General features: G+C 39.4%; 2 protein-coding genes across 23 annotated transcripts in view; one reads left to right on the plus strand and one right to left on the minus strand.

Annotated features, from left to right (window-relative positions):
• Nucleotides 1-22,285, minus strand: part of TRAK2 (trafficking kinesin protein 2) — a 43,565-nt gene extending 21,280 nt beyond the window's left edge. For 7 of the 15 annotated variants that reach the window (XR_005861484.2, XR_005861482.2, XR_005861483.2 and 4 more), the window contains exon 1: nt 9,219-9,247. The gene's annotated coding sequence lies outside the window, so the exon portion shown is untranslated. Of the gene's footprint in view, nt 1-9,155; nt 9,248-9,857; nt 9,970-11,828; nt 11,924-22,167 lie in introns of those variants that run through there. The other 8 variants (XM_040703900.2, XM_046943921.1, XM_046943919.1 and 5 more) reach the window with 4 other exon arrangements.
• On the plus strand, nt 9,385-20,921 carry STRADB (STE20-related kinase adaptor beta). Of its 8 annotated transcripts, none has more exons than XM_040703907.2 (13): nt 9,385-9,672; nt 10,266-10,367; nt 11,465-11,521; nt 11,846-11,926; nt 12,301-12,400; nt 13,519-13,640; nt 14,084-14,192; nt 14,732-14,855; nt 15,321-15,492; nt 15,909-16,013; nt 16,249-16,478; nt 17,085-17,127; nt 17,597-20,921. In XM_040703907.2, exons 3-13 carry the CDS (start codon nt 11,510-11,512, stop codon nt 17,747-17,749), a joined length of 1,251 nt encoding a protein of 416 aa, XP_040559841.1. In that variant the 5' UTR covers nt 9,385-9,672; nt 10,266-10,367; nt 11,465-11,509; the 3' UTR covers nt 17,750-20,921. The 8 variants fall into 8 exon arrangements, with proteins under 8 accessions (XP_040559841.1, XP_046799881.1, XP_421938.3 ...); XM_046943925.1 differs by having other exon boundaries at nt 14,114-14,192; XM_421938.7 differs by having other exon boundaries at nt 9,385-9,484.
• Nucleotides 22,286-22,456: the final 171 nt, after the last annotated feature.

The raw sequence follows: 22,456 nt of genomic DNA on the forward strand, positions 1-22,456 counted from the left end.
AACAAAGAGAATGCAAGAATTTAATAGATGTCGCTCTTTTAAATGAGACAGCTCGATTAATATGACCTCATTTTTTTCAGCCTGTTTCTTCTCTGTATCACCATTTAACTCAAGAAACCCAAACATTTTAATCCTTAGCTTACACATTACATAATTATATGTTCAGTGTGGCGTTAAAAAAATGTCTTCACCCCACACTGATAAGATTCTGCTCTGAGCTTTCTATCTCAGCTCTTCTCATGTGACACAAGCTCCAGTTCTTTAACCTCTGCAGGATCCACAATTATGTCGATGTCTCTTGCGCTAAGAGCCCCAGAATTGAACACACAAGTGTACATGTGTCTCACCATGGCTGATTAGAGGGGAAAGATCACATCCCTCAAACAGCTTGTGATCCTCCTAATGTCACGCAAGATGGCTGTTGACCTTCCTTCTTACAAGGGAACATTGCTGGCTAATGTTCTACTTATTCTTTACCAGAACTCCCAGGTCCCTTTTGGCAAAGCTGCTTTCCAGGCTGTCAGTTCCCAGCATGTACTGCTACATAGCTTATTCTGAGGTGCAGGACTTGGCATTTGCCAATCAGTCCATTACTGAGCAGGAGGCAATGGATAAAAACCAAAATGCAGGAGATCCTGTCTGAACACTGGAAGCGGTTGTTGTTGTTGTTTGTTCATTTTGTTTTAGTGTGAGGGTAACTGAGAACTGGAAAAGGCTGTCCAGACAGACAGTGGAGTTTCCATCCTTGGAGATATTCAAAAGTCATCTGGAAATGGTCCTAAGCAAGCAGCTCCATGTTGCTCTGCCTTGAGCAGGTGTGTTGGACCAGATGGCCTCCAAAGTTCCCTTCCAATCTCAATCATTCTGAGTCACTTAAGGTAGCAATGCAGGTTCATAAAAAGTGTTTCATGTCATCAGACTTTAAGTTTTACTTCTCAGTTTAGCAAGTGCTTAAAATGTAAAAGCCTCAGAGCAGTTCTTACTGTATTTATGATGTAACCATGCTTGATAAAAAAACCAACCTCCTCACAAGGCAAGGTGGTTTTGTTCTCTGTTTTCCACCAGACATGCCAAGGTTACATTCCTTTCCTTGCAAGTCCTTCTTAGGGACTTCAATACACTATCATATGTTAATCAGAAGAAAGAAAAATAAAGAGACCCAAATATTTAATAAATAGTTCATATTAGCAGATAATATTAACAGGAAGATGTTTGCAAACAGCCTTACTAAAACTGCATAAAAATAAAAAAATATTGTTTCTTCTGGTTATTCAAGCTTCAATCCTGATACTGTTAGATTGCTGTATAAACAATGGTTATGATATCTACTCTAAACAATATTAAAAAGCTGCCAATTAAAAAATACAAATCACATTAAAGGAGAAATGATCACAGGCAGTTATAAGACAACGCAGCATTACAGCAGTTGTGACCACAATTAAGAGCCAGGCCAGTAATAAATCAGTTTGCAATGGCAATTCTGCTTCACAAATGGGATATGCCAGTGTCCATACACATAGCTTACCCGTACATCACGTGTTGCATTATTAATGTATACAGTGCAGTTACACAAGGTACTAAAAGCAGTACAAACAGCTGGAAGGTGTCCCAGAAAATAATCACCACAGGACACATCAAATCAATCCTATGTCTAAGCAGAACTCTTAAGCTACGATTCTCCAATAAATAACTTAATCTTATATTCCTTTTACAAAGACATCTCATGGAAGCACTGTACACCCATAACACCAAAGGTCAGAGGCATGTGTGCCTGACAAAGTAGACACACCGGGCTGTGCCACCTGCACGTATTAACAACTGATTTTTCTTGCCTTTTTTTTTTTGTTGTTCCCCAGCCCTTTGACAAAACTCATATTCTTGTCCAATTTTAAAAATATTATAAGGTGGAATCCTTCCTTAATCTGGCACTTTTGCAGCTACTATTCTCAACATTTCCTATAAGCAAATGTGAGAGGAGGACTATATGTGTATTTGTAACTCATCTGCCTTGAGTTTCTAAGATTTCTTAAGCGTCTCAGAAGAAACTGCATTTATTACAATAATACAACTCAAGAATATTTTTTTTTCCATAAAGTATATTCACTTTATAACTACATGACACTGGATGATATTTATTTAAGGCAATGTTTTATTTGTATTTGGTTAATCCTATAACAAAATACTTGCTCTGTATTCTATTTTTTTAATCAAAAACTTGGTAGTCAAAAGGAACCAAAGAAATTAAAAGAAAGAAATAAGCAAAAAGCACAATGCAAAGTATGCTATAGTTATTTGCTATAACTGTAGAAGTTTATTACGCAAGAAGTGCACAGCTGGGATGATTTTATAAATAGCCAAGTCACTGTAGAGCAAGAAAAACCTCAGAATTCAGTTGCTTCTTGACAAGTCTGATTGAATCTACCTCTGAGTTTTAATAGTTTAAAAATGAATGTCATTTCCTCTCAAGACTGGAGCTAATCTCTCTTTTATGTAGTCCAAAACAGCAACAGCAATTCAGTTCAGCCAATCACAGGAAAAAAGTAAATAATTAGAGTCAAAGTTTCTAGAGCACCATATCAATAACAAGCTACTGATTTCAAAGGGCAACCTCATTTGCAACACCCTTGAGAAGCAAACACCATAGAAGTCAATACCACCACTTTCAAGGTTTCTCATAGCTTTATTCCAGTGTGTCATGGGGTAACTTCTCTGGAAATTCAACCAGCCAATACGCTGCGCAGTAAAACCCTGAAGGAGGCTCCCTGACCCTGTTAGTCTGCAATACTGCAACTATAAAACCATTCCTGAAGTGCAGCTTCCATCTGCAAGTTACTTATGTCCACATGGATAACACCCACAACGTTTATAATGTGGCTTTAATGCACATAACTCTACTATAAGATGGTTAGAAATTCAAATGAAGTAGTTAAGTTGTACAGAGATATGCCCAAAGCAGGAGCCACAGACTTTCTCAGGTATTATTTTAGTTTGAATAAAAATAAAAATAAAAATAAATATCACACACAAGTTGGAAAGAGTTGAGAGTGAATATGGAAAAGTACCACACTATTTAGGTCTGATATTTATAGTGAAAAGGATTAAAACATTAAACTTTTAATGCCTTTGCTAACATTGAAACATGGAATTTAAACTACTTCTGCCAGACAGTTAGAAACCAAATCAGGAATTAGAAGTCCAGTGTGGCATCGACTAAAATCACAACACAAATGAACAGAATTTGAAAATTCTTCTTGTGTATAGAAACTAAACAAAGGGCAAAAGACTAAACAAGGTTACTTATTTAAACTGAAAATTGTATCAAAAAGGAAAAAAAGTAAGAAAGTCATTCATTTGGGGAAATAACAGCTAAGTTGTTTATAACTTGACTGCAGCTTTGTCATCTACGCAGCAGGTAAGGCCACCTGAAAAGTAGAATTGGACCATAAACTTTTCTTTGACATTTTGCAATACACAACACCAAGCTACAGAAAAGCAGAAACTAGCATTAACCTACTCAAAATGATCTAAGCAGTTCTTCCTACTTTGTCTAGTATGTCCACTGAAGGCTCAAAGGAAATAATACTGTAAGAGACACTGAAGAAAACACTTCTTGCTGTCTGAATTAAAACTAGATGTTCTCTTTGCAAATACAATTTTTTTGTTCAAATTTGAAAACAAATTGTCTAAAAAGCAGATGTTTGGTCAGTGTGTAACATCGTCTTCCGCCTCACAATTACATGGCAAAACTTGAAGCACTGTAATACTTTGTTGATACCACCTGCCCTTCTGGGTCATTTATCCTTAGAAGAACTGCTCTGACAGATCTGGAGTTGCCTCTGGCTTCAGTACTACATTGAAGCACCAAACTGCACACCCTAAGCATGTTCTTGCTGCAGTTTTCTTTGATTAAATATTTTAAATTTTGAATGCTAAGTGTTTCTCTGTATATTTTATGATCTTCATCACATAGCCACACAAAACTCACTATAACAGAGGATTAATTTAGTTGGCATACATGAATCTTGTCAGAAAGAAAGAAGTAAAGCTAGCTTTAAAAGCCATGCCATTTTCCCGTTATAAAAAGGAACAAAGGTTTCAGTCTCCTGTTGGACCATTAACACTAAAGACATTCAAAGACATGAGTTACGAATTAAGACACCTCCTGTTCTTTCTTATTTTACTGCACGAAAAAAGACAGCCCTAGAACTTCTTCCCTTCTCTGTTCCCCCTTTCACAGCCATACATTCCTTTATTAACCACTGAACAGTAAAAAATGTGGAGGACTTGTGTCACAAACTATCAAGAGCAGACCGTGAGTGTGACCACAGTGCACAAAAACTACTGATTTAGTACTTTAATTACTTCACTTTTTCACATAATTGTTAAAAGATCTTGTAACAAAATACCATTTCTACTGTTAGTTTACTGTACTGTTTTTACACAAGTGTACTTGTCATCAGTTTTATCCCCATATCCCTCATATGCCCATTTCCCATTGATGTTGAAGTCTCTTAGAAATAATTCAACTGAATATGAGAAAACCAAGTAGAATTCAAATATTGGAGAACAGTTTATATGCAGAAGTGATGCCTTCTGAAGAGAAGCTGACACATCAGACAACTTTATATATACAAACATGAGATACACATGTATATACGTATATTTCCACACTCTCCAAACCAAACTCTCCATCACACCATGTGTTTCAGAATTTAACTATCACATAGCTCGAAACAACAAGCTAAAATAAAAAATGCCTATGGTATGCTTAAGCAAAATTTATCTTGAGTAAGTTCAAACTGAACTTAGACCTTCTGCACATGCCCCATAGAATCCAATTGGTATGAAGATTTACCCGATCATCTGTGCATGAAAAACAGATAAGAGATGAAAAAGAAAGGCAGTATTCTAAAAAGTGTGGATGAGTACTGCTCAGGACTCAAGCAACGATGTGCTTCACTGCTACAACAAGATCTGACAAAGCACCCAAGAGGACTATATAAAACAAAAGCATAATAACTGAAAAAGAAGAATGGCTGGAAGACCACGTTAAAAACATTAAGAGAAATACACATCAATTTTCTAATCAGAGTTGTCATCGTGGCAGGGATCACTTCATGATCCTTGAGGTCCTGCCAATCCAAGCCATTCTATGACTCTATGAATGTGCATACATTTTTGAATAAAATAGAAACCACACATTCCATTAAAGCACTGGTATTTTAATATTATTCTATCTTAGTAACAAGGAGACAAAAATGACTTCTTTTGAGAACCTGGCAGGAGATGGCACCAATTTTTCCTTCAGCAAGTCAAAAAATCTCAGCCAAGATTAACTTGCAAAAGGAAGATAGAGGGAAGTCTTTATACAAATGAGTTGATCTGCTCTTTGCAACTGCCACTCTGAACAAGATGAATGCAAAATGGCAGTCGTGCCATTTTATTTTAGAACATAGTTCTAAAGACTTCCTACCACTAGAGAACTCTTTCACTTGAAATTACAATGATCTGAAAGCAGAGATGAGCTGCTTTTACAACAGGAAAGACTAGATAAACAACACAGGCATTCATTTCCTCCCGCGTAAAAACTTTAAAACACTTTCAAAATACTGGCATCTATTTTGACAACACCCAAACTCAAAAAGAAACATCCTGCTATTTTCTGTGTTTTCCATTTGTTGCGAGCAACTGCCTCCTCACCAGCACCTGGGATGACTACATGAGATTTGTTCCTCTGTGTAGTTATAGGATGCGAGACAACAGGCCACAACTAACTCAAAGGAGATTTCAACAACAAAGAAGAAAGCAATGCTAAAGCAACACTACCTTTCCAAAAAGAAGCCAAATGAACAAACCAGTTATCCTAGAACGGCAAATTTTATTTTTTTAACATATTAATGTGACAATAATTGTATCAAGTCATTAAACACACTGCTTTTTATTACTACAATTGGAATGTCATCAAGTCAGCTAATAACAAGAAAAATATTTTGCACGTCAAGGTTAATGAAACAGTTCTATTCTTGTAGTGAACATGACCACACTGAATTGCAGCCAAAGCATTCCTGGCACTCCTGGTCAGAAGCAGAAGCCAAATCTGCCAACAGTATATAGTAGATGATGGATGGCAAAGGAACATACACACCAACAAACAAGTATCTGTGAAAGTGAACTTTTTCGATCACAATTACCACTTGCTGTGTATGTCGCACCTACATAACTTTCAGCCACTGCTATCCCCACAGAAGCCTACTTAATGCTTCTTTTTCCTCTCACGTAAGAAACAGAATCCTTTCAAAAAATAGGCAAACACAATCCTAATAACAGATACTCAGATACTATTAAATCATCATAAGCAATCCTGTATCAGACCATCAACTATAAAGGGTAACAACTTCCAGAAACTAACATTAAAAAAAAAAAAAAAAAGAACAAAACCAGAAGCCCACATGCATCTCCTGGGTGTTTTTTAAACTTGGGGCAGGGGTCAGGGTTCAGAGGCGATGCTGGAGAACATCTCTCAGAAGATGATGATTATCAAGGAAGTCACAACACTGACCATAACAGTTCTCTCATGATCTTTGTTTGGCCTTAAGCCAAGCTGGACATTTTTGCTCCCTGTCAGCGCTGTATCTCCATACGTGGCAATACTAGCTGTTCATGTTATATGTATACATGCTTTATGCCTATGTATACATGAATAGTGCTGAATTTCACAGTTTAAGACTACAAACACAATCACATTTACATGCTCGGAGGTTGTCTTTGTCTATGTCATCCTTACCACACAACATAGAAATAATATACACTTAACTGAATTCTATCTTTGGCAGAAACTGTGGGTGCTAACTACATGAAATAACCATACAGAAAGGAACTGGGAATCAATAAAACGTTATAAATGCACAACCATAACATTAAAGTGTATACATTATCTGGGTACACTTCCAGTAGCTTTTAAAATTCTCTTTCCTCAGAGAAAACAAACAAACAAACAAAAAAACCTATCTTCTATTTGTTAGTCAGGGAGTATAGAAATGTCACATACACTCTTGAAGCAAGTGCCACACCTGTATTTCATTAAAGGTTCGTTAGAGGCTTCTTTAAAAATTGAAGCTCGCTGTCTATACTTCAGATGAACTTAAATAATATTTCCTGCTAAAATCACTAATGTTTTCAGGTTGATGCATAGCTGGATTCAGCCATGTAGTTTAAATTTCCTAATACATACTTTAGTCAGTGCTCAGAATTTTAATTGCTACAATTCTGTATTTATTAAAACAAACCAGACTGATCGATGTGATCCAGCCACCAGAATACTGCTAGCAACATATCTAGATAAAAGAATCTGTCATCTCTTCTGTAAACATCTCTGCAAAAATGCTATTTTGGTAGCTTCCTGGAAAACTTATCAATGAATCACATGTTCATCCTTCCTGAAACACTGCCTTTCAACAGCACAGTATTCACTCCAGTCAGCCCTCTACTATATTAGATGCAAACTAACAACAGAACGTACAGACTTTCCAGCATTCTGCTTCTTAAACCACAATTTCAAATCCTCATTACAGAAATTTGATGAACTGATACAGATCTAATAGAGGACACCATCACTAAAGAGCTCTCAAGTTAGAAGTATTCGTAATTTTTTTTTTTCAAGTTACCTTCAATGTTAGAAGTACAACTAAAAGAAAGAACCTTGAGGATGCATGCCTTTGATACAAGAAGGAGGTAAACAGCCTACTTAACTGCCCTGAAATATACCAACTGTGAGAAAATAGAGATTCAAAGCACAGGCAGTATAGACAAGAAGTAGAGGAGCAGAAACAAATACTGAGCTCTTTTAGCCTGGTTGAAAGGCATTATGTACTAGTTGTTGGACGCACATTTCCTTTTCGTTCCCTCATTTCCTCACCAGCCTTCCTCCAAACAGACAAATTGATGCCTGGCTCTATCAGAACAGAGTGCCAAATGCCTTCACATCTCAGGTATCACACTGACTCTGTCTGCACATCTGGTCAGGTTGTATTACCTGTGGGTGGGAACTGGAAGGGATGGCAAAAAGACCAACATGCCTATAAGCCTTGGAATTAAAGAGATCTAGCTTTCCATACATGTGTTCTACTATTCTCCTTCCTCATTTGTTCATCACGTTAAACTCTAGGTATGTTAAGACTAGTGGTGGAAATGCATGTAAAGGCAACAGATTAACTTCAACAGTTTCAATGCAGTATTCTTAGCCAACAAGCATAAGAAATGAAAAGCAATCAGCTGCAGGCTTTAGTGTGTGCCTATCATTACAGCAAAGACAAAAGTCCCAATAAATGCTAATAAAATACATACTTTTAAAATAGGAAGTACATGAAAGCTACCCTAAAATTCACTGTGCTGTCTTGTAACATTGTGTTGAGAGTTATTTCATAGTATCTGATGTACTTGAGCAACATTCTCACTACCAGACAACAATAACTCTGAAACATAACAAAAAAGAATGTTTTCAACAGCTTACAGTTGAAGATTGCTTTTAATAACAATAATAATACAAGGGCGCAGCTCCATGCAGCATTTTTTCACTGGGCAGCCAACAGGAAAAAAGCTATTACTGCATTTTACTCAGAAGCTCAGAATGCAACGCTGTAATTAAAAAGCTGATGAAAGCCAGAGTCGCCTTGCCCTGAAGTCCATACAAAACCTGAGCCACAACTGACATCTCGCCAAGTTTTGCCTTCTGTGAGCAGAGACACAGCCCCTCCACCGCCCCATACGGAGCCCGTGTGGGTAAGGGCACTGTTACCGCGGAACGAACTTGGCGGCACGCTGAAGGTCACGCCACGCACCGCCTGCGGTCACTGTCATCACCGCAGCAAACGTCTGACATCCGACTGCAGTCAGATTCATATATTCTGAAGGCATAAAGCTCAGCATCATATATACCTACGTTACCACACGAAAAAGATCTCGGACAACCTCACTATAAGAACGGACGAGGGCTGCCGCTTGCCTCCCCCTCGGAAGCGCACAGCACAGCAAAGTATAGCGCAGCCCACCCGCAGCCACAGGCCCGCAGCCGGGGCCCGGCCATGTCCCGATCAGCCCTCGTGCTCCTCGGCCACAACGCGCCCGCTGCACCTCAGCAGCTCGCACTGAGAACTCACAGAGCGCCCATAAGCGGCACAACCACCCCAAATCAGCGCCGAGCAGCGCCTTACCCGCCTTACCCGAGCTCCCTCCAGCGCTCCGCCTCCCCGCCGCCGCCCTGCGCCCGCGGCTGACAGGCAGCCGCTCGCCGTGCAATCAGCCGGCGACCGAGGAAGCGCGCCGATGACTTCCGCCCGGTCGTGGCGGAACTACAGGCCCCAGCACGCCGCGCGGCGCGGCTGGGCCACCCGCCGCCAGGGGCCGGCCCCGCGGCACACCGGGCCGCTCGCTGCTGAGGCCCCGCCAACCGTCGCGGCTCCGCGGGGTTCCGGGCTTGCGGCGACGGGTACAAGCCGGCGCTTCCCCACTCCCCTGGGGCTTCCCGGCAGCACTGGGGACCGAGGGGCTCTGAGCCGGCCGCGCCTCCGGAGTTGGTGTCGGGGAGCCTGGCGGGCCGGGAGCGGGGAGAGGAGTAGCGCTGTCCCGGCCGCCTCGGGGCTGAGGGAGGCGGGGGCTGGGCGCCGCGGGGGAAAGGTACGAGCTGAAGGGAGCTGAACTGAGGGAGGCTGGGCGCGCTTTCTCGCGTTGCGCTCCTTTTGTCAAGGACTTCAAGTCGGTATCTGTCAGAGATCACTTAACTCGAACCTCTTCAGCCACTCAAACCCTCAAGTAAGAGCTGCAGCCCCGCGTCAGCAGAGCAGCAGTAACGGTGGTGGTACCTGGGCTGTGGGCCTCCGCAGCTCACGTCTTTCCGGGAATTGATGGAACTTGCATCCGAAGCTTTAGCTGAGCTGTGATGACGGTCAGCTCAGCCGTGCACGCTGTCACAACCTGCAGGAGAAGGAAAGGCTTAGGTTAGGGACTTGACCCAAAGCCATAATGACAGTGGACACAACATTAAACAGCGGAATTAAAAAAAGTAAGAAACAACGTTATTAGAACAAATGTGGATTAGGGACACCTCTGCTGTCTGGTGGTACTCCTGCACAGCTCTGAACAAGTTATCCAACGATTTCACTTTAGCACACCCGAGTTATTACGACATCCTCACCTTAGCTTTTGTGGCTTTGTGTTCCAAGCAACAGAGTAACTAGTTTTGTAAAATGAAACAAGATTTCTTTTTCCAGGTGTAACAAGGATACACAGTAGCCACTACTGAACAGGCCAGTGTCTTGAGGTATCTGCATTTTCTTCCTACCCTGCCACGGACTACTTCTTTGGTGAAGTGGGTAAGTCAAGCCCTGACCTTCTAATAGAGATAAATACCTATTAAGGATCTCTCAATTTTTCATATTTGAAAAGGAATTACAACATACCTTCAAGCATTTTGTTTAGGGTAAGAATAGCAAGGATTACTGGTGGCTTAGGTATTTGACAGGAGATGGCTGGATGGTGCTTGTTCACTTTTCAGTGTTGCTTAGATTAAAGAGCATACATACTTTTAATGAAGGATATAATCAAGTTTAGGTCCTTGATTTACAAAATTATGGGTTTGGATGTAGCAGTTCACTTTCTGAAGTTAACTTTCAAGCAATAACTACACGTTAACATGGAACAACCCGCAACAGCTGACTTTATGTCAGCTGTCAAGTAGGATTGATTCAGCATGGTAGAAGACTTCCCTGTGGACCATCAGGTAGCTTAAAGTAAGTGAGGTGGTCCCACTTTATGCTGGAAGCTGCAATGTGCCTATTAGACATAACCATCTCTCTTTGTCCTCACTGTGTGTTGGACAGAAAAAAGTCTGTTGGAAGACTTGTAGTGATTCTGATCCGTGGGGGAGTTTGAGAGCCGATTCTGCGATCGCTGATTTGAAAAAAAAAACAGTTGTTTCCCCTCTTTTTCTTATTCAAGTTCCCTACAATTGTATTCCTTCTTTCAGCTGTGAAATGTAAAGTGCAACAGCTTCTGGCTGGGGTTTGTGAGCTAGTTCAGCTGCACACAGCTGCACTTCTTTAAAATAAGTTGTTTTTTTTCTTTCTTATGAATTGCTAATGATGCACAAATCCATTTCTGTTTTATTTTCTGCACTTATGCAGTTGACTTGCAATTAAATTGTTCGTTCAGAAATGGTAATAAGATCTCTAAAGCCATGAATTAAAAAGGAAACCTTGAAGTTGGAATGTATCTGGCATATACTTGGTTACAGAGTTTGACATCCATACACTGCTTAAAGGCTTAATAGAAAAGCAGGTCTTCCCAGCACTGCAGAAGTTTCAATGTGTGACACAACTGAGAGGAATGCCTCAATATTCTGAGTTATTAAAAGACTTACTTTCATCATGGGTTCATGGACAATCTTACATTGCTACTTTAATTGTTCTAGGATCAATGGGTGTGTATGACTTTTCGCCTCATCTAAAGCGGTTCCATGTCTTGTTTGGTAAGTTTGTATTTGGGAATCCTTGATAGCTGTACCTTGTTAGCCACTGATACCTTAAAGTGGAAGGGTTTTTGTGAAATGTTTTGCCTAGGGGGATTTCCACAGTTCTGAGATGTTGAAACTTCCTTGTATCAGTTTTTGATGAAGACTGTTTAGTTCCCAGCCTACCATATGCTCTATACTATTTCTTAACATCTTGAATGTCTGAATTGTAGATGAAAACTTTCTGAACTACAGCTTAGGATTACTTGTGGTGGTTTCCCACTGCCTTGCTTAATACATTGCAGCAAGACCACTAACAACTCACTTGTTTCTTTTCTCAAGGACTGTTCCTGTATTCTACGTACACCAGTTGAGTCAATCCAACCAGAAAAGCAATCCCAGAGCAGCAGCCATGAATCCCTGGTAAGAAAAACCCATAAAAAAAAAAGCATTAACTGGCGAAGTTCAGTACAAAGTTGTACATGTGGGAAAAAAAATCTCATTAGCAAGCACTTAATAAAATACTAAGAGGAGAAATAACTAGAGTACTTTGGGGCTTCCACTTAAGAAGATGACTGCAGTTGACTAAAGATTACTCATAATCTTTTACTAGTTTAAAAACAAAACAAAAAACCCAGTAGCTTATTTATGTATTCTCAGTGTAGTGGTAGAAGCACCAGCTTGAATATTCTGACTCCAGTACTTGATCTTAGCATTCCAGTTGATGCTATTTATGCATTCATTTTAAACATAAATGCAACAGTAATTCTAAGAACTGTATTTTTCTCCACTGTTAGGCTGATTCTGAGCTAGCCTGGATTCCCCCATCTAAAGGAGGGAATGAAATGATATTTTGCTCTTCCAATGTCTCTCACTATGAACTCCAGGTGGAAATAGGTAACACAACTGTACCTTAAAATATTCCTTGTTCTTGCAGATGCTTTCTCTCCGTAGCTATTGCTAACTGCAGTAAAAATTGTTTGGAAAATGTATTATCAGCTGACTAAAACTGTTCTTGTTTCTACTATATTCTTGACAAAAATACAGATTATCTTGTTTCAGTTAGTGCTTGCTTTAAAATAGAAGACAAGTTAACAATTATCTGAATTTTTCTTTTGATGTTTATGCATTTGGACATAATTTGCATAAAATCTATGGCATGTGAACAATAAATTCAATGTTAAGTAACATCATAACCTGTCATTTGGCTACTTGATTTGATTGTCTTAATGATGGCTGCACTGAATCCCACTGTGCAAGCTTAGAATCACAGAGTTGCTTGATTTGGAAGGGACGTTTAAAGGTCACCTAGTCCATCTTCACTGCAATGATCAGGGACAGCTATATCTATATCAGGTTGCTCAGAGCCCCATCCAGCCTGACCTTAAATGTCTCCAAGGACAGAGCATCCACCGCCTCTCTGGGCAACCTGTGCCACTGCCTCACCACCCCTACTGTAAAATAACTTCTTCCTTACGTCCAATCAAAATCTCCCCTTTTTAAGTTTGAAACCATTTCCCCTTTTCCTATCCTGACAGACCTGCTAAAGAGTCTGTACCCTTCCTTCCTTCTTGTAGCCCCCTTTTAGATAGTCAAAGGCTGCTATTGAGTCTCCCTGGAGCCTTCTCTTCTCCAGGGAGAATGCAGCTCTCTTGGGCTGTCCTTGTAGAGGAGGTGTTCCATCTCTTGGATCATTTTTGTGGCCCTCCTCTGGACGCTCTCTAACAGGTCCACATCTCTCCTGTTTATTCTAATGTGTGCACTTAAAGGGCTGTTAATGTAGACACATTACTAACGCCGACAAATGTTTAAATGTCCTTTGTTGCTCTAAAAATAGCAGAACCAAGCCCTAACTTGTGGATATATTTTGCCCCAACTACTTAAGTTGTTGGTGTGCTTAAAGAAAAGATCATGCTGCTATCCACTGTAACTTCAGAATTGTGAAGAACTACAAAGAAAATTATGTGGTGACTTACTACATTTTCCAATATTAAGTTTTCAACTTTTGGTTTCAGGAAGGAGATTCAACAACTTAACTTCAATCTACCTTGCACGGCATACCCCTACAGGCACACAAGTTGCCGTAAGGATCACAGACCTAGAAAGCTGCTCAGAAGAGCATTTGAAAGCCTTACAGGTAAAGCAACAGCACTTCTGAAGCCACTTTTGAACACGTAAGGGTTTAGTAAACTGAGGTAGCCTTCATGCTTTTACTGGGTGATTGAATTCAAAGTTTCTCTTCAAAGGAATAGAAAAGGCATGTATAAATTGGAAAGATTGCTTTCGGAAGAAACTGTTGACAAGTGTTTTAGAAATACTCATGGAACTTTATAACTCTTCCTTTGAAACACATCTTGTGCTCTGCATTTAACAGCAAAACTTAGGACTGTGAACAAAGCAGACTTCAGAAAAATGCAGTTACATACAAGCTATTTGGATATCTATTGCAGCTATGCTCATCACATGCAATTTAGTATAAATACACTGGGCGTTTTTTTCTACTGATTACTGACACAATTAATGTTCTTAGTAGGACAGTTGTTTTGTGATTAATACATCCATTTTCATTTAATTCCATAGAATGAGGTGGTTTTATCCCACTTTTTCCAGCATCCCAACATAATGACGCTTTGGACAGTGTTTACAGCTGGTAGTTGGCTTTGGGTCATTTCTCCATTCATGGCCTATGGTAAGAACTGCTAACTGCAAATTTTGGAATAAGGAAAAGGACTGATGAAATTTGGGCTATGCAGTTGACAAGGGTTTTTTCTTGAAGAATCTCCTGTCTCATAGAGAAGGAGAGGGGAAAAAAAAAGAAAAAAACCCCAACAGACACACGCTTTCACAAACCACTTGTTTAGATAAGTCTTCTGTATATCATCTTCCTCCCCCGAAAAGATTGACATTTGAACTGCATTAAATTTCACTTAATCCTAATACCCACAAAGTATGGACTAATAAGAGGGAGACGCATTTGACCTTACAGAATAGAAAACTTGCTGTTTCAGTGCAGGCTTGGCATAGGCTTTTAGTTAGCAAGCCTGACATGAGTGCAATCCTTACGATTGATGGATGCTTCAGTTGCATCCATGTAAGTGTTCCTGATGTACCATAGTCAATATAAAGGTGAGAATACCTTTCTTGGCAAATGTATACAACAAAAGAGGTGTAAAAAATAAGTTTAAGGTGGTTTGTTAGGCTTAGCATATTTTTTCTCCTTGCTCCCAGGTTCTGCTAGACACCTGCTGAAGACTTACTTTCCTGAAGGAATGAGTGAAGCTTTGATAGGGAACATTCTGTTTGGTGCAATCAGAGGATTAAATTACATGCACCAGAATGGCTACATTCACAGGTAGGACAACGTCAATGCCATCAGTAAGAATCAGATTACAGCATCTACTTTATTAGGAATTTAGTTTCACTTCAAAACCCATATTTGGTTCAACTGTTGTCTCCTTTCCTTTCTCCATATATTTCATATAGCAGATGCACAGTGCAGCAGCAGGGTTTTTTGTTAGATTTGTTTGTTTTTGAATAATATAGCAGGATAGATAAGTTCTTCCTTACTTTACCCTCTTTGTAGGGAAGGAAAGAATACCCTTCTCTGATGTCTGGCAGTCAGTTTTTCTTGCTAACTATCTCTCAGGGTGTATTAGAAAGACCACTCATGTTAAGTGAAGACCACCCATGAAAATAATCTGCTAAACACAACTGCGTGTAAACCCCTCAATATAAATTAATGAAAGATTTTCGTATTTCTACTTTAATAGTGCTTTGAGTGATTTGTCTAACTAAAATTTACCACTTTTTGTTACAGGAATATTAAAGCTAGCCACATTCTGATTTCAGGGGATGGACTGGTTTATCTCTCTGGCTTAAACAACCTCTACAGTTTAGTTAACAATGGACAAAAGTCAAAGGTGGTGTATGACTTCCCTCAGTTTAGTACATCTGTACTTCCTTGGCTGAGCCCTGAACTACTGAGACAGGTTAGTGTAAAATACGCTTCATTCTTCTTATTCCAAGGTAACAGGAAGTACTTGAATTCTATCTTAGATCTGCTTGAAGAAGTGCAATAGAAACTGTTGAACTGCAACTTAAAAACAAAGCAAAAAAACCCAGATGTACTGAATTTGTGATTCTCCTAAAGAGAATAGGTTTTGAGGCTGTTGGTAAGGTGATGCTTACAACTGAATCTCTGCCCAATTCTCTTCGTGAAAACTAGAGCAGATCCTGTCTTCAGTGCAACATCACATTTCTGAAAAAAAGCCCGTTTCAATGTGTTAACTGCCTCAGTCCTGTGTGGATGACAGAATTTTAGAATTGTCTTGACACTGGTTTTTGTGTTTCCTTTTGCATCCATCAGCAGCTTCAGTGGTCCACTAAAGTTTTATTTCTCCCCCAGGATTTGTCTGGGTATAATATGAAGTCTGACATCTACAGCGTGGGAATAACAGCATGTGAATTAGCCAATGGACACGTTCCATTTCAAGATATGCCGCGCACTCAGGTATGATGCTAAACTCCATTTCTACTTCAAAGGACACTGAGATTTTTTTCTTTTTTTAAATAAAGCAGTACCGAGATAAACCGGTGCTTTTGCAGATGAAATGGTGGCCGCTTCTAGTCATTTCAAACCTGCATGTTTCTTGCTAGAGTAAATAATCCTTTCCTGTAGATTCACAGCGTAGGCTGAATCGGTCTGTGGGTGGTGCACTCATAGAACCGCTCTTCCTTTCTGCCAGATGCTGCTGCAGAAGCTGAAAGGTCCCACATACTATCCTTGGGATATAAATGCCTTCCCCCATGGGGAATCCAGAATGAAGAATTCCCAATCAGGTGTTGATTCTGGAATTAGTGAGAGTATGACACGCACAATGACGAGTGAAAGACTACAAAATCCTGCTTCCAAAACATTTTCCCCTGCATTCTACAACTTGGTAGAACTTTGCTTGCAGCAGGACCCTGAGAAAAGGTAATGCTCTGGTGAGAACTAATTTTGTGTCTTAGACCAAGTCAAGCCCACGGTTTAGGATACAGTAATTAGTTGAATACTATTACAATCAGAATTTCAGACCAGAATTACTACACAAAACCCTACCCTTACCTTTGGTCTTGTTCCTTAAGAACTGTCTTATCTGACAAAGGAACCATGCTTTTAAAGTTTTGTTTGACTCCCTCAAGGCCTGAATTTCTTACGGTATGAATCTATCTTGTATTGCAGTTAGACAAGTCAAAGTAATTTTAAACATGTACTTTGTCCAAGAAAAAAATGGCAAATTTAAGTACATGTTTTCAGTACGATGCCTTTTCTGAATGAGACATAAAGTCCCTCTTTAAGCAAAGAAGTAAAACAATAAAAAATAAAACCTTTAAAAGTAAACTCATCTCTTTAGTAGTGCCCTCATTACAAATTGTGACAAAGAACATAGGAATTCTATGCTGCCTTTCTCATGATTCACGTTTGATCACATGCATTAATAATGACACAGCTTAAACTGATATGTCAGACTATCCCTTTTCCCAAGAGCAGTAATTTAACTTTGCAAAATATAATTCTATTGTTCATTTTATGATGCAGGCCATCAGCAAGCAGTTTGCTTTCTCATACATTCTTCAAACAGGTGAGTTCACTAAATTTTTATTAATATAAATAAAATAAAAAATAATCAAAATAAGTCCTAAAATATTAGAGTTGGATTACAAAATATTTAGGCCAGCTGGAAGCATAAACCATCACATAACAGCACATCTGCTTCAGACAGCTTTTATAAAAGGACACATCATTAGAATAATCTATTTTCCCTTTGGAAATATGATAATGTTGGTTTAACTTAGGTCAGCCTAACTGATGACAAAATTGGTAAATATTCAGGATTTCAAGCAGCAGAATTCCATAGCTAATGCAATTAGTCATGAAAGACAAATTCAATTTTCTTTGGAGTGAGGAAAGCTAAACCTCTAACCCTGTTTTCAATACTCGAACGTGCAAGAAGGTGGCTCTACGACTATTACATGTTTTTATGTAAGTCAGGCACAAGGTTATGCAGACTTTTTTGCAGCTCTCTTTTGATTAACTTTTCTTCTTCATAGGTAAAAGAACAAACCCAGAACTCGCTACTGTCCCTATTACCGCCCCCTGTTCAAAACAGCAGATCAGAGTTCTTGACGCTGCCCTCGGCAGCAGCTGAGGCTGAAGTTGGATGTATTACTGCAACTCAACACGATATAGACTGGGAATTCTAAGTAGATACCAAACAATCATACCTCTCCTGTGCTTCAAAGAAGGAAAATGTGATTTCTACTTGCTGCTTTAGTTTGTACGGTTAAAATACAGTTAGAAGTGGTATACTTGAAAATGCAGTTAAAGTGGCCATATTTCATTAACTTCATCATACGTTTGTATCAGGAAGTGCAGTATGCCTCGTTTTTTTCAGATCACCAGCAAAACTGCATGTAGGGAACAGGGAATTCTTATCTCCCTCTTTTGAAATATTTCTTAACAAACGTGAGGGTTCCTGCTGTATTTTTACTTTACACTGCACTTTTTAGCTCATATTACTGCAGTCCAAGTGCCTTTCTGAATTCAGGCTTTGTCTTTCATCTAAAGTTTATCTTCAATAATCTGTTTATCTTTCATTGTCGCCTAAGTTATCTTAGTGAGGAGGAATCTTCCATTTTCAAGCCTAAATTTGAAACTGCAGAAATGAGTTTCTTATACAAATAATGTTTCTCTCTCCTGCCTCTCAAAAGGTGTGCTGTCCAGTTGACATGCTGTCAGTGTTTGCCCTGAATTAGCTATCCATCAAGTCTTTCCTGCAGTTGCAATACTGCGTGTTGACCAAAGAAGCTGGTTGAAAATGCTCTTGCATTTGTCTGCATTCTTAATACAGATTTGTGCTTTTGCAACTCCATTTACTGTTGCATCATCTTCACAAGCAATTTGAGAACCTCTTACAACGTAAAGAAAGTCTTAAGTTATAACATATGGGTTAATTTTGAAGACCCGTTAAACGACCTGAAGTCCCTGTGTGTGTTTTTGTTTATGCTGTGTACCTGTCCACCACCAAGAATTATCTGAACCTAAGATTGTTTTCTCAAAAGAAATTACAAAACACATTAAGCTTCACCAGTGTTGCTGCTTGCAAACATCTTCTGCAGTTGGATTCCCATGGTTCGATTCAGCCAGGGCACGAATTCACAAGAATCCGAGAGGTTTTATTGTCTCTTCCCTGATGAAAAACCACCCTTGTGCCCACAAAATCACTAACTTCTCATCTCCCACACTATACCAAGCAGCTCAAGCTAAACAAAAGCAGCATTTTTTTTTAATAAAAAAAAAATTAAACCCGCAACCTCATCATGTTTTAGAAAAAGCTGTGTCCCAAGCCACTACTACTTGCTGATGGATGTTCTGACAATAGATAATTAGATAGCGAACAGTGAAAATAGATAGCAAATGGATATATCTCAGTTTTTCAACGCATGGAAATTCCACTGTGAAGTGCTCAAATCTGCAACCAGCCCTGCAAATAGTACTGCTTTGCCAGCAGCTTCTCTTCAAAGCCTTGAATGCTGAATGACTGGAAGGCACAACCAATTCTAAATAATCACACTGAAGCATTAACAAAATACTTGACACTACTCGTTATGCTGTGAAGGGAACTCATAGTTCAAAACATAATAGGTAAAAGTAAGCTTAAGAGCCTCTCAATAAACTTGCCCTGTCTGCCTCCATGTATTTCTGTAATTGTTGTACTTCTGTTTTCACCACAATTCAATCATACTAACAGCTTCTTGGTACTGCAAGAAATGTTTCAGATTTACGTCAGTCATTAGTTAAGAAAATAGTTGTCTAAACTACTAAGTTACTCTTGTTAATCTTACAAATATTAGCTTGTGGGCTCTTCAGAGAAGACATTAGTCTCGCACAAACCCCATAAGGTTCTTGATGCCTAACCACTGCAAATCTTGATTGTTTTAAAACAAACTATGTAGCACCTACAAGTATTTTTGTTTAAGTAACTGTATATGTAAACCCCAAGTCAAATAAGTGAAAATAGATATGAAATTGCACATACTCAAATTAGAGATGTCTGAAGGAACATTAGCTCACTGTTGTTTGCTTGTTTTTAAGAAAGCCCGATGCCAAACATTTCAGGTAGCTGAAGTGCTCGTGTTTGTAAGCTGCATTTAAAAGAACAGTACTCCGTACTCTCTGTAAAAATGAACTTGAGTACTAATAACAAAGTGAACTAAAGTATAGACTGACTTAAACAGCTAAATATTCCAGTGGAGTTCCTATGCTGCTATCCATCTCTTTCCATAGAAAAAATAAAATTGTTTTTTTCCAAGCACTGGTCCAGTTCATGTAGTGACATAAATTGTAAAACCACATTTTGTTTTCTTAAAAAGCTCATGAATCCTCCTGGTTAGAATGGCTGAATTTTCAAAAATGTTTTCAAACAAAAGCCATTAAGAGGCACTGTGACTTCTTGAGATTATTAAAATAACCAGAAATATTTGGTACTAGCCTCTGGATTAACTTCACAGAGAGATTTGTTGCAGTTCTGCTCATTAACTGGGATACTTTCTTCTAAGGAATAATGTAAAATGTGTTTACACAAAAATGTGCATCAGTTAACACAGAAAACGTGTAACCATCGTACTGTTGAAGAGGTTTCAACTGCATGGCATTGAAAAGAAGTTCTTGGAAATTAAGGTATATTCTACTGAAAATTAGATACAGTGCTATGAAGAGGTTCTGCATACAATTTGTGTTCTCAAAATCTGACATACATGATCTGCATTGTTAAAATGCAGGCTGATGGACTTCCTATTCCAAGCTGACACGCTGGCAAGCACAATTAACCTTTAACTTCTCAGAACATCCATGTATTAACCCTTACTCATCCCAATTATATGTTATTAGCATGTGAACTAGTGCTGAAGTCAGACTTAAAATTTTCAAAGGATCCTGCATTTAAGCTCAATGTGAGACACTGTAGAAATTTTCATACGTTTGCAAAATGTTCTCATGCCCCACGAAACAGAAATTAATAGATGGGCTGCTTCTGCAATTTTGACAGTTGTAGAAATAGAACACAAGGTGGATTGGGGTTTTTGTTTTTTGTTTTTGTTTTTTGCTGCCATCTTTCTCTTATTTAGCATTTAACACTATGTCATGTAATTAAAGACTTCTCTAATTAATTACTAATGTAATTAAAAAAGAAAACTTCTGTTAAGCAACATCATCCTGAATATATCTGTGCTATTGTGTTTCCTACTGTGTTGGTCTAATGACAGATGGAGCAGTTTGTGAATGTCTGAATGGAAGAACATAGGATAAAAATGTGATTTAGTCACAATAAACTTGATTTTCTATAGAAAGTACTTCAATAAATATCCATTGGAGAAATGATCGTTTTTTTCCAACTGATGATATCAATGAACAAAAGCAAGCATTACAAAAACATTACCTAGTTTTTCCTTACATCTCTCTTTTCCCTACCCCCTTTTTCTACTCAAAAGTGATGTAAGCAGTTTTTAGGCTTCAAAATCATGGAAAAGTGTTCAAAAAAGACCGTTCTGAATGTCTCTGACAAGAGGGAGGTACCAAAAGTAGGTGACTTACATGCCCTATCTTTAATGCTACTAAGTAGCTTTGCTAAAGTACATTAAGATGTCTAATAAACCACTAAAACACCTACGCTAGCTGTAATGACTTGTCCTGATGATGGTCTTCCCTATCCTGTATGACTGAGGAAGAAATACTGAAATTCAGAGATTCTGCACAACACACCCTGTGAGACTGACATCCAAAGAGCAGCACTATGAACCACGCTGTGGAATCAAATTATTTGGTGCAACAGTGCAGCAGAGACTTAACGATTTGGGAAAAAAAAGCACTGAAAATTGAGGTGGTCTACTAATAGGTAGCAGAATAACTTTTGGTAATTAAAATAATTAAATCTGTCCAGAAACTTGAGATTTCATGAAGTAATAAATACTAGGTTTAAACTGGTTCCTATGGAAACCTCCATGATTCCCAAAAGCAAGCAACTGATTCTACTCCACAGATCAGTTACTTAAACATGCCATAGTTATCAAAAAGCCCCACAAAGTTCCTGAAAAATGCAAATAACATAAATTAGCTGCAATTGTGTTTGGTTTACTTTTCTCTAAAGTTTTGCATGTTTTTGCTTAATGCAGATTTTCATTTTATTACATTGTTTAGCTGGATTTTAAGATTGTCTTAAAGGAAATTATGTAAGAGAGGCTTTAGATTGTTTCCAAAACTCTGGCTGTAAGAGTATATGAGGAGTTCTGGCTGAAATGTACTTTATTCCTGGTTTCTGCTGGTTACAATCTCGCCCTGCCCTGGGCAGCAATGCCTCCATATCCACCGGCGATCTGGCTCTGGCCTCTAGTGATGGATTTAATGAATACATTCCTTGCATCAACTTCGTTTCTGAAAACCTTTGTAATATGAACCTTTATGAGCTTTTTAAGCACTTCCCTCGCATACCTTCCCTCAGGCCAATCCATCGCCACACCTCCCTGCAGTTTCTGTAATCACTTGCAGCCACGCCTCTAAGCCAAACCCCCCCGGGCCCAACCCGCTCGTCTCTCCGGCTCCTCCCCTTCCGTGACACCGCCCGTACCTCAGAAGCCTACACGTTTCCTTTGGCTCAGCCCCTTCGCGTCGAGAGACTCCGGCGCCGATTTCCCAGAGAAAGAAGGAAAAGCGGAACTGAAGTGGCCGCGCCGCCTCCCTCAGGCAGAGCCCAAAATGGCGGCCGTACAGTTGCACCGGCCGTTAGGCACGCGCAGGGCGCCCCCTTTGGGCGGGAAGAGGTGTGGCGGCGGGCCGCGGCTCCGGGCTGTGTCTCGTCGGGCATCCCACGGAACTGTGCTGCAAAGACGCCGGGCTGCACTTCATCACAGAATCAG

The sequence above is a fragment of the Gallus gallus genome, chromosome 7 (assembly GCF_016699485.2).
Source record: "Gallus gallus isolate bGalGal1 chromosome 7, bGalGal1.mat.broiler.GRCg7b, whole genome shotgun sequence".
Lineage (NCBI taxonomy): Eukaryota > Metazoa > Chordata > Aves > Galliformes > Phasianidae > Gallus > Gallus gallus.